At 36.1% G+C, this 19062-nt stretch overlaps 1 protein-coding gene across 1 annotated transcript in view; it reads left to right on the forward strand.

Moving 5' to 3' along the window:
- DNAH5 (dynein axonemal heavy chain 5) overlaps positions 1 to 19062 on the forward strand; it is a 120078-nt gene that overhangs the window by 56061 nt on the left and 44955 nt on the right. Inside the window, 12 exon segments of the mRNA XM_037382298.1 lie at positions 35 to 142; positions 4598 to 4751; positions 6392 to 6538; positions 8341 to 8582; positions 10078 to 10254; positions 10738 to 10942; positions 11410 to 11552; positions 12294 to 12428; positions 14062 to 14184; positions 14492 to 14705; positions 15344 to 15567; positions 17143 to 17338. Of these exon segments, the coding sequence (XP_037238195.1) occupies positions 35 to 142; positions 4598 to 4751; positions 6392 to 6538; positions 8341 to 8582; positions 10078 to 10254; positions 10738 to 10942; positions 11410 to 11552; positions 12294 to 12428; positions 14062 to 14184; positions 14492 to 14705; positions 15344 to 15567; positions 17143 to 17338 (2068 nt within the window).

Genomic DNA, 19062 nt, shown 5'->3' on the forward strand with positions numbered 1-19062 from the left:
TAATTTGTGTTTTTTTCCTCCTGATTTTCACTAGATTGATGAAGATGAACCTTTATTCCTGAGTCTAATTGAAGATCTATTTCCAGATATCCATCTTGATAAAGTAGGCTGTCCTGAACTGGAAGCTGCCATTGACAAACAGGTGATGTTTCTCTTGATCTGTGCTGCTGTGGCATAACTGTTATGATGTGACATCTAAGAAAATTATTGGTGTTGAATCTATCCAGCCGGCAATAACAGGTTTTACTATTTAGAGGAAGAGTAAGCTTTTCCATAAATCTTTACCATTGACGTATTACTATTAACCTTATTATTTAAGGATGCCAGTTAATTGTGATTGTGGTGTCCCATAGTTTTCTTGTAAATAGTATGTGGTGACCAATTTGAAAAATGTATGTATATACACTAGCCTTATATGACCCAGCATTTAATATTCATATAAAGTCTAATGAGTGGAGCATGAGCTTGAGAAAAGATTTACCTAGAATGACATTTCCTCTGTTTCATCTCCCATTAGATCTTTTGGAACATTTCAATAGGGCCAACCTAAGAATATCAGTGGGATATAGAAGGCTAATGAAGTATGTACACTTAAATCATCACCTTCTTTTCTCCAGAATTTCAGTAATTCCTCAGATAATTATCTGATAGTTAAACAGAGATATAAAAAACTCACAAATCATCAAAAAACCCCAAAATGAGAAAACTGAAAACCAGAAGTGCAGTTCTCAAGGATCTTAGTACATGACTTTTCATTCATTTATATTTAATCTGATTGGTTATAAGTAAGGAGATCTGCTTCTGGTTTTCCTAACAAGGAAGAGTTGAATCAGCAGCTAATGTATATATAACTGTTTTACTTTCTGTAATTTATGCAGTTGGCTTTAAAAAAGGGTTCACAAATTAAGCTTTTCTTAGGAGAAACTATGAAGAACTTGAATCTCATGCTTTAATTTGTCATTTCCTACTAAGTTAAAAAGAGGTCTTCATAACGTGTTCTTCATAGCTCTACTGTTGGTGATCTGTGAAGCCAGTCACAGAAAGTGTCAACCATTTTAACAACCATTATCATTTGCTTCTAAGTAGGGTGTAATGTCAGCCTGTACCGAAGCAGGCTTTGAAACTTGAAGAGCTTTAGGCACTGTGATGATCTTATGCAAAACAAAATTTATCAAAATTTCAGAACTTAGGGATCCCGTTGTGCCTTTTTGGTGCTAGGACAGTGTTTGGAAATTTTGCTAGCTTCTTTAGGCATATTTTTCTCATATTGTTAGAACTTAAAATCTGGAGAAACTAGAAATAGTAGGCCATCCTGTTTGTCTTGTAAGTAAATTGAGGTTTTATTGAATGGATCTCTCTGCTGTGTTTTCAAAGCTATAGTGATTCAGTACAATGAAAACAGCTAGCTTAGATTCACAGAATCACAGAATGGTCAGGGTTGGAAGTGACCTCTGGAGATCATCTAGTACAACCCCCCTGGTAAAGCAGGTTCTCCTAGAGCAAGTTGCACAGAGTTGCATCCAGGCAGGTTTTGAGTCTCCACAGAAGGAGTCACCCTCAAGGTAAAGAAGTTCTTCTTCACATTCAGAAGTCAGTTTGTGTCCTTTGCCGCTTGTCCTGTCACTGGGTACTACTGAAAAGAGTCTGGGACCATCCTTTCAACACTCACTCTTAAGATATTTGTAGGCATCGATAAGATCCCCTCTCCATCTTCTCTTCTCCAGGCTAAACAGGCCCAGCTCTCTCAGCCATTCCTCGTAAGGGAGATGTTCCAGTCCCCTAATCACCTTTGTAGACCTCCGCTACAAAGACCCTCTCCAGTAGCTCCCTGTCTCTCTTGAACTGGGGAGCCTAGAACTGGACACAGCACTCCAGATGCGGCCTCACCAGGGCAGAGCAGAGGGGCAGGATCACCTCCCTTGACCTGCTGGTCACGCTCCTTCTGATGCAGCCCAGGATCCCATTGGCCTTCTTAGCCACCAGGGCACACTGCTGGCTCATAGGCAAATTGCTGTCCACCAGCACTCCCTGGTCCTTCACCCCAGAGCTGCCTTCCAGCAGGTCAGCCCCAGCCTGTACTGGTACATGGGGTTGTTCCTCCTTAGGTGCAGGACCCTACACTTGCCTTTGTGGAGCTTCATTAGTTTCCTCTCTGCCAAACTCTCCAGCCTGCCCAGGTCTGGCTGAATGACAGAGCAGCCTTCTGGTGTGTCATCAGACACACATCATCAGACTTGCGGAGGGTACGCTCTGTCCCCTCACCCAGGTCATTGCTGAATAAGTTGAACAGGACTGGATCCAGTACTGACCCCTGGGGAACCCTGCTAGCTACAGGCCTCCTTCTACACTCTGCTCCATTGTTCACAACTCTCTGAGCTCTGCCAGGTTAGGACAGAATCAAGTTTAAGAGGACTATTTCTGTTAGGGAAGGGAGGCAGGAGTTCTTGGAAAAATACCATAATGAAGAAATTGTTACTTGAATTAAAGTGGTTTTCTATGTTTACATGTTGTGGTGGGTTGACCCCAGCTGGCAGCTAAGCCAGCCCCCAGTCACTTATTCACTTTCCCCCAGTGTGCTGTGGGAGAGATTCAGAAGGGGAAAAGAGAGGGGAAAAAGCTCATGGGTCTAGATCAAGACAGTTTAATAAATGAAGAAAAAAAGAAAAAGAAACAAGTGATGCAAAAGCAGTTGCTCACCACCAGCAGACTGGTGCCCACCAGTCTCTGAGCAATGGCTACTTTGGAGAAACATCTCCCCAGTTTTATTGCTGAGAACGATGTTGTCACCACACGGGGGGCTGATGACCTTTAAGCCTAGATGACCTTTAAAGCTCCCTTCCAGCCCAAGCTATTCTATGATTCTATGGTATGGAGTATTCCTTGGGTCAGTCAGCCAGCTGTCCCGCCTGTATTCCTTCCCAATCTCTTACCCACCCCTGGCCTACTTGCTGACAGGGTGGTGTGAGAAAGAGAGAAGGCCTTGATGCTGTGTGAGCACAGTGCAGCAAAAATCAAGACTTTTGTGTTATCAACACTTGTGATCACAAATCACATGACACCATATGGACTACTGTGAAGAAAATTAACTCCATTCCAACAAGATCCAGTACATACGTACAACTGTTAACAGAAGATCTTTTGAGGACATGTCAAGCCTGCTTGTGAACATGCTTCTTTTTCAAAAAGGGAAATGCCTAGTCTACAAGATTATTATAGAATCCATGAGTGTTAGAAATTAAGACAAGTCTCCACTGATGACATTGGATTAAAGTGAAGAAATAGCTAACATGACCATCTTGTTTTATGTGAAGAAAGAAATCAGTTCAGATATGTTCTGTGCACACAGATATGTGCATTATTGGATTCTGGATATATTACTGTATGTATGTGGTCTCTGGAAACAAGTCAGAAAGCTATATTCTATACTGGAAAGAAAGACAGATTGGCTGGTTTTGTGTCAACTACGAGAGCTGTTAAGATCTAAATGATAACAGAATTTTACCATGTATCCATGAACATGGTGCATCTGATGTCTTTGTTGCGCTTTGCAAACTCCATTACTTCAACAGTGGTGTTCATGGCAATGAGGAGTTGTTGGCAACATATACTTCATGATTGCTGTTGATGGATTCATCTTGTGCTGCCTTCTGTTCTTGGCTTCCTAGCAGAGCAAGACAAATAAATTGAACTGACATGAACTTCAATATGCAAGTAAAATAGCAAGTAGTTGTGACAGTTCCATGGTTCTAACTGACTGACAGTAATTGTGAAAGCCGAGTTTTATCTTATCAGTAAAAAGTTAGTCCTCTTTTTACTGACAATACTTTCTGACATTTTTTGTGGAACATACTTTAAAAACAGAAATGATACTTGAATGAAGATAAAATTATTATTTTGAGGGCTTCACTTTTATAACATGGTCTTGAGTTTTTAGATTTTTTTTTTTTTTTTACTGTCAAAAACATACAGTGTGCTATGAATCCTTAAGAAATAGTTCTAGCTTTTCTCTATTGGCTAAAAACTTTCTTGTTCACTTCCAGCTGAGTCACTTTCACAAACAACAGAAATACCATTACAGTGAGATAATTTCTTTAAGCTTGAAACTAGTAAAAAGTAGTAAACATGCATATGATATTTGATACTAAAACATCATGTCTTGTCTTGTTTTAGAAGGATGTTATTAGGAAGTTACTCAAAAGACTGTATACAGAGAAATATTTAACAAAATGTTTTACAGGAAAACTTTTGTGCTATTACAAGCATTTAGAAACACAAGTCTTTGTAATAAAAAGGCAACTGTTCTGAGAGGCAAGTGAAAATGCTGTGAGGCTGTGAAAGACATTGCTAGCAAGAGTGTTTCTAAAATTATTGGCTTTTCCTTAAAATTATTTTTTAACCATAAGATCTTATGGTTATCTTTTTTCTTCTGAATACATATTTAAATATCAAATATCCCTTCTCTTTCCAGTGTTTTATATACAGAAAACCTTGACAAATAGTCTCCTGATGATAGTTGTGTTTTTTTAAAAAAAAAAAACATCAAAATATCTTGTACACTAAAATAACAGTAATTTGGTTTTCCATCACGGGTCTATAGGTGGAGGAAGCTGGACTTGTTTGTCATCCTCCTTGGAAACTGAAAATCATCCAACTTTTTGAAACCCAGAGAGTAAGGCATGGATTGATGACACTAGGACCTAGTGGTGCAGGAAAAACTGTTTGCATTCACACTTTAATGAAAGCCATGACAGGTATGTGAGTATTTTTATTGTAAACTGTTGTTAAACTGTTATATTATAAACTTTAAACCACATTGTTTCTTCAGAGAAAGCCTCGGTTACTTCACTATGATAATATATTACTAGAAGAATCAGTTTATGTGTTGTGATGCTAATTAGTATGGTAGTATATTAAAAGCTTAAAAATGATTGACAAAGTCAAATAATACCTGTCTTATTGCTATATTTTGATACTTATATCAGAAGTCCTTATTCTAGAAAGGCTGAGAAAGGGGTACTGTCTGGGTAGACAGCTCAGACAAGTGATTAAAGCATCTCCCACATTTCATTGAGATAACGATGAAACCTTCCTCTAATCATAAGTGTTTAGTCCTTTTTGAACAAAATTCACAAGACAGGGTCTTGCAGTATAAAATAGCTGCTTCTATAATTTGTTGCTCCTAGGAGATAGCGCCTCGTTTAGGCAGTGACAAAGTCTTCAAGGGTATTAATTTTGTGCCGTGGCTGGAGCCTTGAGGAGTGTGTGTTTTTGTCCCTGGTACTTCTAGACGAAAATGTTAGTAGAAGAACTTCTGTTTGATCTTATTAAGCTAAAAGCTCATAGCTGTTGGAGAAAAAACATACCTTTTGAGGTAAACTTGTCACAGGCTTCAGTAGGCTGCTTATACAATTTTCCAGAAATAAATAGTTTCTGTAATAAATAGTTCAAGCAGGCTCTCATCCCTGCGGTACCTTACTGTGCTTAAGAAACACTGTAAGCTCTACTTTGCAGTATAAATGGCTGTTCCATTTAGGAAAAAAAAGTAGAAAGAACAGATAGTTGTGTTATACTATTTTCCTATATTTCTATAGCACTGAGATGTGTACTACTACTAAGATAAAGCTGCTGCAATACCAATTCCAAGCTGATCTTCTACATAACCTCATGAAAAGTGAAACTACATGGTTTGCCAGGCTTCTAAGTTACATGTTAATAAACTTTGATTATGAGTAAGATTTTAAGATAAGCCATTTTTTTAGCTCCTTCTTTCAACACCATATTACTGCCTCCTGATTAAGTTTTAATATTGGGTTTTCTAAAGATGTCTGGCATAGGAGTTTTTAAGCTGTTGTTAGTGAGGAAGACTTAAAGGTTATATGATCATTATATGGCTAGATAGAATTTAGCTGCCTAAGAGACTTCACAGGGATATACCAATATCATATACTTTGCCTATTCCAAGATGTATGCAAGTGCACAACAGGGGAAAAAAAGAACACAATCATGTGAAGCATCTGTCTGGTGTTTTGTCATTGGATTTAAAAAAAAAAGTGCATCCAAGGCTTTAAAGCTCTGTTGTTTGATAAACCTTCAAAATACTAAACTAAACCTTGAATAAATTTCATCTTTCTGCTCTTCTGTTCCCAATTAATCTGTGAAACGTGAATTGTACTTTCAAAAGTTTCAGGACTTTCTTCTATTTTAGATTTTGTTGGTTCAAACTAACAAATACTGATGTATAGCAAAAGGTATGTTTTCCATGTAAATACCCAACTTTTTATAATGGTGAGAGCATATTAAAACATAAATTTGGGTGTAACAATTTTGAATTTGTCAGTTCTCTGACTGTTGAAAAGAAATACCAAAACTAACTGATGATCTGCCTTCATAGATTGTGGACAGCCACATCGTGAAATGAGAATGAATCCTAAAGCTATAACAGCTCCACAAATGTTTGGTTGTCTTGATGTGGCAACAAATGATTGGACAGATGGAATATTTTCAGCACTCTGGAGAAAAACGCTAAGAGCCAAAAAAGGTATAGTGAAAAAAAATTCCCTCCAAAACAAAAACAAGCTGCAGAACATCACTGCAAACAACATTAGCAGACTTTATTTTTTTTTTACTTACAAGGAAACTTTGGCATATTGCTGCAAGAATTCTGTCTATTGTATAGTCTCTGTGCTAAATGCTTTGTGTTCAAACTGTGTAGTGTAGCAAATACTACTTCACTGAATTTGCTGATCCTTCTCTTTCAAATGATTGGCCCTTCTATGGAGGAAAAGTGGAAGGTAAGAGTCAGCTCCTCCAACACTACTACACTATAAAAAATTTTGGTGCTGTCAGGATTTCTACCTGGTCTCCAGCTGCTCTACTACAAGGGTGTGAATCATGCTTGTGTCATACATGTGAGTCCTGCACATACTTATAGTCCATCTCAAATGGCACTAAATTCTATTTAGGCAACCAATTTCTGCCTAAAATAATGCTGGCATATATTCTTAGACTGCTATATTAACTAAAAGAGAGGCCATGACAGTTCGATGCTAGATAGGTTCTTCCTTGTTTTCCCTGCATATTATATGTGACCTTATCATTAGGCCTTAAGGACTAAAGGGAGAAAAAAAAAAAAAGAAAAAAAGGACTTTTTTTTTGGCAGTGCAGCAATTTTTTGACACTATCAATTTTCATACAAAAATTCTTAAGTGTTTAAGGTTACAGATGCTTTTAAAAAAGAAAATACTTTTGAATTTACCTTGGTTGATTTTGTTTCAAATCTAGAAATGTAGCACCCTTGTGAACGTAGCATAGCATTAACTGTTGTTTTTTGTATTTTTCTCCTCCACATGAAATACAAACTAGCACAGTCACATGACTTCCTCAGATTCACTGTTTGCAACACTTCTCTAATGTCACTTTGTGAAGTGAACTCTAGACCATCTCATGCCTGAGATACCTGCATTGTAGCTATGAAAAAACTCTAAATATAGAACTCTTTGCCCTAGAGGTGAGAAAGTTGCTCATCTGAAACCTTCTTGGCTCATAACTAGCAATGCACCAGGCCACCTAGGTGTAGATAGTAAGGACTCTGAAGGGAGATGAGAGTGGGACCATCTCTGACTAAAGGGCTATCTAGCAATGCACACAGCAGGGCTGGCTACTCCCAAAGGGATGGGAGCCAGAAGCTAAGGGGAGATCTCTTTGCAGCTAGGGCTTATTGCTCAGTACCCAAGGGACAGACCCAGACTCTCCTAGGAAACAGAGGCAGGCTTTAAAATAAATTTCTGTTACTAAATGGAAAGAGCTAGAAAGAACTTCAAAGGGAGCTGGATCAAGTTTACAAGCAGGAGAATGGACAAGAAGAATCTTCCCCTAATGAACCTCTTTTACTTGTGAAAGTGAGCATGCTATTTGAAAGAGTGATTTTTCAAGTGTTCCTTTCATTTAATCTCACTACATTTACATAAACTCTTTGGAAACAAATGAATGGTGGTTTTAAATAGATCTATAGTTTCTATCTTCTTCATCTTGTTTTATGTAAGTTGAAATAAACCTGATTTATTACTATGTTGAAGATTAGATCCATAAAGCTTTTTCAGACTATTAAGAACTGATGACTTATGCTGATCACACTTTATATACTGAGCAATGGATAATTATTATCAATAGCTGACAAAATGAAGTACTTCACTGAAATTGAGTGATGGAAATGGTAATTGTATTAAAAGCTGAGATTCTAGCTCTGTGAGTGTGTGTGTGATTTCAGAATTAGTTCAAAATTTGTTTGCGAAGAGAAGAAACTGTTCCTTAGGCATCTTTATATGTTATTTTGGATTATAGGTGACCACATCTGGATAGTTCTGGATGGTCCAGTTGATGCTATTTGGATTGAGAATCTTAATTCTGTCTTGGATGATAACAGAACTCTAACACTAGCAAATGGAGATCGAATACCTATGGCACCAAATTGCAAAATAGTCTTTGAACCTCATAATATTGATAATGCTTCTCCAGCAACAGTTTCAAGGAATGGGATGGTATTCATGAGTTCATCCGTTCTCACCTGGAGCCCTATCCTTGAGGTACTCTAGCTAAGTGATTGTATATGTATTGAAAGTTTTACTGGTTTCTAATTCAGCACTTTGCTGCTGTTACTTCAGGACCTGATTTTGTGATTTTTGCTATGGAATAGCTTTTACACTCTGAAAACTTATAAGACAGTATTTAATATATCAATGCTTCTGGTAATTTATACAGTAGCGAATAATGTAATTTCCTCGGGAACATAGTCAATATATCACACTCTTAAAACCAGAGATATTTTACTTTGGGGCAAATTTGTAATTCAAGGTATTTTAAGCAATTGAAGAACAACTTGGTTGTCAAAATACTAACTACCTGGCAGCCCCTAGTACAGCTTAAGACCAAGGAGGAAGAAAGTGTAAACAGGATGATTTAGGAATCTAGAAATCCTAAAGAAAATATAATTTATCTTGATATTTCTTTACATTAATTGCAGTTGAGATTTAGAACCAGAAATAAAGTCAATGCAGCATCAATTTCTGTAATTTTAAAAATTATGTTCTTCCTTGGTTGTCTGTTAACATTTCTACAAGTAAAATGAAGAACCAAGCAATGGTTGCTTTCCCTCTGGCATGGAATTAATAATTTAGAAAAGCATAACATATTGTAAGTGTGTTTGGGGAAGAAGAAGAGTATATAACATATCCAAATTTCAAAGTGATTTATAAAGTGAGGTTTTTTTCTTGTTTATGTCATCGATGATCTTCCAAAAACCAGGAAAAAAAAAATCCTTATCTTGAGTGAGTGCTGGTAATGTTATAGTGAAGGATGCATTTAGAGACTTAAGCCTATTATGTTATTTTTTAATGTAGCAAATATCTTGGTAAAGATGAAATGTAAGAGCTCCCAAGAATCTACCTAATGTTCTGTAGTAATAGCTTTCAACAAAACTTTCAGTGTTTAATTCCAGTTTTCTGCCCTTTAAGAAAGCAATGGAGACAATAGCAGTAAGAAAAAGCTGATTTCTGATTTTTTTTTTTTTATTCTTAAGCCCTATATTGCCTGTTGCTGCCTCTGGAGCCTTCTCCTGGGGTGTTGCCCAGGCCCACAGTACAGTCACTTGGGCCTTGTCCCTTACACCACCCCTGAAATATTGATATTTTCTGCAACTACCCTGGGGTACCCTATATCACTGCTAGGGACTAACATTGTGCAAAATAAATCAAACTTGTGTTCAGTACATAAGATGTTTGTTTGAAAATTTGTTGTATACCTTAAACAGCCATTGTGATTAAAAATATTTGAAAAGAACGGGTTTTGTGCTGTTGAAAATTTTGAAGTGCTTTTTTATTTCAGTGTCCCTGATTAATATCCAGTAGGAATTATGCATACTTGGGTAAAGTTTGACTTTCTGCTAGCCAAACCCTGCCCAACAGGCAGGGAATCTGAGCCTCCCCCAAAAAGAAATCAACTTTCCATGCTCACTGGACATTTAGAATTTGCTGACACTTGCATTGGGAATCAGATTTATTTTCTCACCATGCTTTTTAACAGGGATTTTTGAAAAGATGTTCCTTCCAAGAAGCTGAAATTCTACGTCAGCTGTATTCTTCATCATTCCCAGACTTATACCGTTTCACCATTCAGTCTCTGCAGTGCAAGACTGAGTTGTTGGAAGCCTTTGTGATTATGCAGAGCATTAATATGCTGCAGGGCCTTATCCCACCTAAGGTACTGTCGGGTTTTTTTTAATATTTACTTAGTCTAATGGAGATAATGTAAAGTTATGAGGTTAAGTAGAGAGGAGATTCTTTGATGACTTGGAATATAAATGAAGATGCAGGTTGGTAAGGAATACTTTCTTTTTCTTTAGAAAATAATAGCTAGGATGTGCCCTTTTTCACATTTGGATTTGATGTTGAGTACTGACATGTAGCATGCATCAGACAGCAGTTTTCCTTCTGTTTTTTTTTGGGTGGATCATTATCACATTATAAACCAGAACTTAAACAGATCACATGCTGTAATGGTTGACTAAAAGTGATGTTTACAGGGTGCTTTTCTTTATTTTGTGGTCTACTTGATAGCGTTTCAGTCTATTAATTGACAAAGACACCAGTAAATATGACTGAAGGCTTTTAATCTGATGTTACTAATGATTATCAAGTAGAATTTTCCAGCTATTGAAAATAAAAACCTAACTTAATCCTTCAGGAGCAAGGAGGGGAATTGGCTCCAAAATACTTGGAAAGGCTGTACATCTTCTCCCTTATGTGGAGTGTAGGAGCATTACTAGAACTGGAAGACAGATGCAAAATGGAGCACTGGCTTCGAAACCATGCAACAATAAAACTTGATCTTCCCTGTATCCCAGAAGGCAGTGAAGATACCATGTTTGATTATTATGTGTCATCGGACGGTTAGTAACACAGCTGGGTGGTATGGGGTAAAACTTAAAAGTAATTTTAAAATAGTTTCTTTTGCAGAATTAATTCAGATATTTTTTGTAGCTTCCTAAGGAACACAAAAGAAGGGTTTTTTTACAGCTGTGCTTTACTTGTGTAAGGCTTTTTCCCTGTTTCCTGTGAGAAATCAGAATGTGGATATATTGCTACAGAAAGCTGCCTGGACTTTGTGCCGATTAATTGTCAAGTGAACAAAAATAGACAAGCCTTGTCCTTGTCATAATTTATGTAGGAAAGAGTAAGCCTCTTAGATCCAACTTGAGAGATTCTATGAATTTATGATTCTATAATTTTGGTCTGAATTTACAGAGTGGAATTACTGTATATGACACAGAGTCACTGACAGATGAGTGAGCATAGTGGAAAATAAATGACAGTGCCTTGTATTTCTAAAACATTAACTTCATTTCTTTCTTATTAGGTAAGTGGATGCACTGGAATACACGTGTTGAAGAGTATGTATATCCCAGTAGCAGCACTCCAGAGTACAGCTCCATTTTTGTGCCTAATGTTGACAATGTAAGAATGGATTTCCTTATTAAAACCATCGCGAAGCAGGGCAAGGTACTTTTCTGTATTTCACATCTAAATAGTGCTGACATTACACTGTCATACAGTACACTGTCATTCGTGAACTATTATTATGTTATTGAAAAGGAAGAACTTCATTTTTTTAATATAAAATAGTATTTCCAGGAGCTACATTCATTCATGTAAACTCACTGCTTCTAGATCTTTTTGGTCTTCCCCTCACCCGTCCTTTCTGTAGTGCAGATAAGTGTAATTACAGCTGAGATCAGGTCAGAATAGAAACAATTTTTTCGCGTAGCTGTTGGAGAGGGGGCAGCACACAGACCAGTGAAATGCTAGACTCTGCTAATATGAACTCTGCCCACATCGGGCAGTTAGGGAGCTTATGTACCTTTAAGTTATGCAACCTGTTCTTCACCAAAACTGTCAGATTAGCAGGATATGGTACATAACAACAGCAACTGAAATCTTTTAGATACTGAACCCCTAAATGGTACACCCTTTTTCAAATAATCAGCTCCTTTTAAGAATAATCCATTCCTTTGTTAGTTAAATTGTGTTGACTGACATGACCATTAGCTGCGAATATTTTTAACTTGTGAGGCCTGCAAAAGTCTGACAGTAACTGTTTTGCTTCCACACATCCCTAGTTGAGAATTCCCTTTACATAAATTTTTCTAGTTTCATTTCTGTTTAAAAGCTAAATGGGATTGCTTAGGCTTTTCCAAAACGCCTCTTGTGTTTCATCTTATTTCATACGTTGTCATTGTCTAGGCTGTCCTATTAATTGGAGAGCAAGGAGCTGCAAAGACTGTTATCATCAAAGTTTTTATGTCAAAATACAATCCAGAAAGCCATATGGCTAAGAGTTTGAATTTTTCATCTGCAACTACTCCATTAATTTTCCAGGTATAGTAGTGATTCACTTTCTAATACAATGTGACTGGATTCTGAGATTGCTCTGAGAATTTGCCATTAAGATGCTTCTGAAAGTGGTTTATTTAATTGAAAATGAGTACAGAAACTAAAAAGCACCTGCTCAGAAGGACTAAGTGTCCTAACACATGACAAAAGACTTCTGTAAAAACCATGTTCCCTTCAACTTCTTTGGTAGTTATTGAGCTGTTCTTGGACTGTTACAATACCATGCATATTATTTGCTTCATCACATTTAATTTTTATGTCAAACTCATTAACTGAGTAGAGCTGTCAGCGACTTCCCTCAGATTTCACTAAAAGCCATGAGTAAAATAAGTGTTACCCACAACAATCTGTCATAAAAAGTGTGCTGTCTACCTTTTAAATTTCAGTAAATTAAATTACTTGTTTAAAAAGCATCACATGCAGTGCAGCTGCTCTAAATAGAAGTATGAATACTTAAAACCTGACCTACACTGTCTGTCCAAATTTGTACTGAGCTACTTTGAATTATTTCAAGTTTCTGTAACCTGCTGGCAATATATATGGGAAATATTTTTAATGTGGTTTGGTATGCCGAGCTGAAGCACTGTCTGTGCTGTAAACATAAGTGCTGTCTGTAAGCTTGATGCATCATCTGTCACCTGGTTCTATAGCATAGCAGAAACTATCAACATTTTTAATATACAAGTGTGTAATTTTGGTCTTATTTTCCTTAGTATTTTTCCTTCTATTGATTGGGCTATAGAAACAAGAAGTAGTGGCGGTACATCTATTTTTGTAATTATTTTTATAAAATAGATGTTGTTTATTGATGATAGATGATAGTCTGTTGATGATCAAGACATCTGAAATAGATGTGCAAGTCTAACAGTCAAGTCTCTGACAACAAACTAGACCAAAGCATTATCTGTTATGACATGTGTGCTTTTACATTACTCTGACTTTCTAAAATCTTGGTCTAACTGATGCCACTTGTGTAAAAAGGCTTTCCAGGCTACTGTGCAGGAGCCTAGGCACAATATAAGAATGCAGATATTTGTATTTGCACTAAAGAATCTGCATGGTTAAGTGAACTTTCACTAGGTATATTATAAGTAAAAACTGGACCATAAAAAGAACAGGGCAATGGAAAGATGGTGGGAAGAAAAGCAGTGGTAAGTCTACTATTAAACAAAGTTATTTTGTCAAATCTATTTATGTATGTGAGTTTAATTATTGCCGTATGCTTTTATGAAGTACATTAATGTCTGCTGGTAAGGTCTTCAAGAATCACATCTTTCAGATCTGACAGGTTATTAGTTTAATCTTTATTGCTAGTAATCATCAATTATGCTGATAAATGAATAAGATGAAGAATCAGTTTGAAATGGTTTCAAAATTATGAAACTGTTTAGTCATGGTTGTCTACAGTAGACATTTATTGTATCTGATGCTGACTAATGCTGTATAGCATGAAATTTCAGACGTTGTAGTTGAACTAGTGCAATTACCTCCAGCAGATGTGTTGGCTAAATCTTCCTTATTAAAATTCTGTGCAACAAAGCCATCAATATGTTTAAATGATTGAATTGTGTGAAAGGAAGGGCTCTTTGTAACTATGCTAATAATTGCTTTTTAACAGCGTACGATAGAAAGTTATGTGGACAAGCGCATGGGCACAACTTACGGTCCGCCTGCAGGCAAAAAGATGACAATCTTCATTGATGATGTGAATATGCCCATAATAAATGAATGGGGAGATCAGGTTAGTTTGTAAAGGAGGAAAAAAAGAAGGAAAAAAATATTTTCTTTCTTTCCTTGATACACTTGTAAACTGGCTTCTCTTCTCAGTCAGGCAGTAAGGGGTAAATTTGTTATGCAGTGTTTGATTTTTAAACAGTCTTTTTAAAGAACCCATCTAGTTTAATATTGTCATGAATTAATTGAAAATAAATATACTGACTACAAGAAGTAGTTCAAGTACTGCTTAAATATAATTTCAATAATTTGCTTTGTATTTCATTTAGTTGTGTGTATGATATCCTGTTACATAATATCTGGTTATTTTACAGGTCACTAATGAGATAGTTAGGCAGCTGATGGAACAGAATGGACTGTATAACCTGGAAAAGCCTGGTGAATTTACCAACATTGTGGACATTCAGTTTTTGGCTGCCATGATCCACCCTGGGGGAGGTCGCAATGACATTCCACAGAGGCTCAAGAGACAATTTTCTGTGTTCAACTGTACTCTGCCTTCCAATTCTTCCATTGACAAAATTTTTGGTAAAGGGAAATTAGCTTTGTATCCATCCCGTTTTTGAAAATGGTAGTTGGTTTTTCTTTATCCCTCTATTTATAAACATTGTGATTAAAATTGAGGCTTAATCCCCCTCTGATTTGCTTACCAGCACATTTCCCTTCAGTAATCACTCCCCACCTGCAGTTTCATCAATCTGTATATTTTTCAGGTCCAGTCATATCTCTGAATCTGTTGGTATGCTAAGTGTTAGGAAGAACGGCATGAAGGCCATTTTCCTAGTTCTAATGACATTTCTGGAGAGTTGCTAAGGTGCTACTGGTGCTAAGAATGAGTGACAAATGACTAGACTCTCACAAATGACAGTATCAAGTTAGTCTCAGAGAAGAGATGATCTATTCAAATACTGTGGAAGCTGTTTTGGTGGAAAAAAGAACATTTTAAACAGACCACTAATTAAGAGCTAAATAACTGGTGAGCTGGTGGCAGAACGGTGTTAAGGCCAGGTGAAACAAGATTTGAAGAAAGACTAGAAAACCATTTCAACAAATTAATAAAGGCTTTTGGGATTGAAAAAAAGACAAAGGAATTTAGGAAGAACGAAAGTCTTGGTGTTGCGCTAGTGTGTCTTAGAAAAATCTTTCATGTGGCAATTTTTTCACAGGTGTAATTGCAGAAGGGCACTATTGTACTGAGCGGGGATTTTCAGAAGATGTGAAGAAAGCAGTAGCCAAATTGGCTCCACTGACACGCAGGTTGTGGCAGACTACTAAGCAAAAAATGTTGCCAACACCAGCCAAGTTCCATTATGTCTTCAGCCTTCGAGACCTCTCAAGGATTTGGCAAGGAATGCTGAACGCTACATCAGAAGTGATCAATGAACCAAAGGTGAGTGCAGCACATCAGTGGCTTTGTTGTAATTAGTGTATAATTAGTGTAGCAAAAAGGATGAAGAGTCTAACTTCTTGGCATTGGAGTTTGCTTTAGAAAAATATAATTTCTGATTAAAAAAGTTTTTCAGCCTTTTTTTTTTTTTTTGAGGCAAAGGAATTTTGTTCTAGCTTTTACAGTGCTAACTGAAATGACAGATTTGTTTCATAACTGTAACAAATGATGCTTCTTTTGACAGAAGAAGGTTTGTTTGTATCTACTTGCTCTATTACTGAAAAATGCTAGTTTGTTTGAAAGAAGCAAGCAAAGAAAATTATGAGAAGCAATGAACTTTGGTTATTTTAACCAAATGGAAATGTGTATATGTTGATTAAAAAAAAAACACCAATTCCCCTCTCTCCACTAGTATCTTGAGGCTTTCATTCACTGCCTCATATCTCTCTAACAAATAATTTCTGGCTTACAGCTTAAAAGGAAGAAATATTAATGAGCCATAGTGATTTTTTTTTCCCATAATCTACCTTTCTTCCAGAAAAGCTGAATACTTTATGCACCATTTCTCTTTTCATTGTTTTAAGGAAAAGTAATTTGGTGTTTTGAGCACTGAAACATGAAGTGCTGGAAAAGCAATGTTTATGGTAATCACTGAAAATTTGTTATACGTTTGGTTTATATAATCACTTCACTTTTAATGTACTTCTCTGCTTGTTGAATAAGCTCCTGAATTCTACTACATCTAAAATTTAAATATTAGAATTGATTTTAATTTCTGAAGCTAAAACTATACAGCACTAAGATGACTATATTGATATATTCTCAATTAATGTCTTTTAAAGTATAACAAATATTTGTTAAAAATCTGTTTGTATACATTTAGATATTAATTCTGAGAATTTACATAGTTGTGTTATTTGTACGAAGTGCTGTAGGCTTGCTTAAACAAGAGGTCTTCAAGGAGCATTTGGAATTTTTTTCTGCTACTAATAGTGTAAGATTAAAACCAGTACTGCTAGGATTAAGGTCCTTCTTTGGACCTTCTATGACCAAACCAAAGGACATTAAAGATATATTGAATCTGGAGAATGAATAATATAAACACACTTTTTTCCTCTCTTTTTTCTCTAACTACTTTGGATATAGTATTGGGAGCGATATCTGCGTTTGACATGAAATTTTTCATGCCATTATGCTCTTATTTCTACCCACTTTCTATTAATGACCAGTTCAAAAAGTTGTTTATCAGTGCACAAACATTTTCTAACATGTATGGATATGTTTTTAGGTCTAGGTAAATTAAATTTTAGTTCAGTAAATAAACTCTGGTTTGGAATGCTAGAATAAGACTTCTTGCACAGTTGACTGGATGTGAGTCTGAAATGCTATTGAACAGAATGAGAAACTCAAGGTATCTCTCCTGAATAAACGCCAAAACACTACTATTTGTTTTCTAGTGGTAATATGATACTAAAATAAACAAATAAATACATAAAAGCATGGCTTTTAAATTAGCATAGCTCTGTTGGAAGCCTAATCTGAATGAAATACCTTTTTTTTTTTTTTTTTTAAATATAGGTACTGATAAAACTGTGGAAACATGAATGTAAGTGTGTTCTTGCTGATCGTTTCACAACCTCGGAAGATGTAAATTGGTTTGACGCAGCTGTGGCAAAACTCATCAAGGAGGAATTTGAAGAAACAAAAGCTTTGCTGGATCCTGAAATTGATACATTCTTTGTTGACTTCTTAAGGGATGCATCTGGAAGAACTGGTAAAGATGGACTCTGATAGCCAAGGAGGTGGCAAGAATAGGGAGGGGGGTACGATAAAATAGATGCTAATAGAAATATGTCTTAAAAGTGCATAGTAAGTTTATGCATCATGGGTGGCTGTTCTGTCTAGTGATTTAGAAGGTAGTCTGTGTTACCCGCTGTGGCACATCTTTATATTAATGGGATTTTTAAGCTGTATTTATATATGCAGATTATCTGTATAGGAGAGCCTTGCTTCCATTTCCACCCGTGTGGTAATAGACAAAACTGCTAAATAGTGAGCGTGAGTCTAATATTGCTCTAAAATGAAGAAAGCAGTGTGGTATGAATGACTTGAAATGGTGGGGTTGCAGTACTAAAGGACAGCACTCTAGCTGCCATCCCCTAGAAACCCAATAAAAAAAATACTGGCTGTGGGCTAATCCAGTACTTCTTAGGAAATACCCAATACGTGATTTTGTAACAAATGAGTATTATTTCAGAATCTCCTGAATGCTAGTAAAACCTCTTGAATTACCCATATTGCTTATAACAACACCATTTTGTGTTTTAAATAAAAACACTGTGTCACTGACCTTGCTAAATTACCTTGGAATATTTGTTAGTTGATGCAAAAGAACAGAGAACAGTTTTTTGGGATTTGGGAAAGGTCATTTTTTAAGCCATAGGATGATTCAATTATATGTGTTCCTATCACTGTAATGGTGGATAGTGGAAGCAATAAAAGGTTGGCATGAGTGGTCAAATGCCAGTTAAATCTCTTCTTGGATAGTTGGGAGTAGTCAGAAGGCAGTGACAAAAGGAGAGTAAGGGATGGAAAATGTTTGATTGGAAGGAATCAAATAGAAGTAAAAAGCAAAGTGGAGTAAGAAAGTAGTCAACGCTATCCTTAAATAACTTGCTAAACTACAGCAATGTAGAGAGGACTGAAATATAAGTCAGAGTACATACTGAGGAAATGAAGAGTGACTTTTAATGTGAAAATCTGAATCTACACTAGAAACCATTATGCTGAACTGAAAAATAAATGCAAAAAGAAGCACCATAAACTGGTGACAGTTTAAATGTACCTGCCCTGTAATGTGCCTTTTGGCATGAAACTTCGTCTAAATACAAAGTCGGAGGTAAGAGGCCCTCATTTAGGAAGGGTATGTTTTGTCCTCAGTGTTTGTCAGAGCCTTGAGAACCCCTACCTGTTTTGGCTTTAAGTGAAAAGAATAACAAGTAGAATTTTGTTTGAATTGTCCTTTAATGGAATTTAGTTTTGCCCATTACAATGGAAGTCTAAGAACAGGAACTGGATTTCTGAGCTCTTAAATATATAAAAAAATATCTGACATCTATTTCAAACAACCCTATACTCAGTTTAGTGATACATTTACATATAGTCCCTGTATATCTGGGTTGTACGGGCACAATGTATTTGTCCCTTTCATTAATTGAGATTAATGAAGTAGCCCAAACATCAACTTTTAGATCTTAGCTTCACAGAAATTGTTAGTGGTGCTAGTGTTTTCAAGACCCTCAAAAGTGTTCAAAGGTGTTTTTTATCAGCTGGTTTGGACATTGCTATTTAGTACTTGTGATTCTGAATCTTAAGACCAAACAAGAGTTTTAAATAATATATTTTATATTATATAATTTTATTAAATATATTTATTTAATAAGTATATTAAATAAATATATTTAATATATTAAAATTATTTGATAAGTATATTAAAAT

The sequence above is a fragment of the Falco rusticolus genome, chromosome 3, assembly GCF_015220075.1.
Source record: "Falco rusticolus isolate bFalRus1 chromosome 3, bFalRus1.pri, whole genome shotgun sequence".
Taxonomy (NCBI): domain Eukaryota; kingdom Metazoa; phylum Chordata; class Aves; order Falconiformes; family Falconidae; genus Falco; species Falco rusticolus.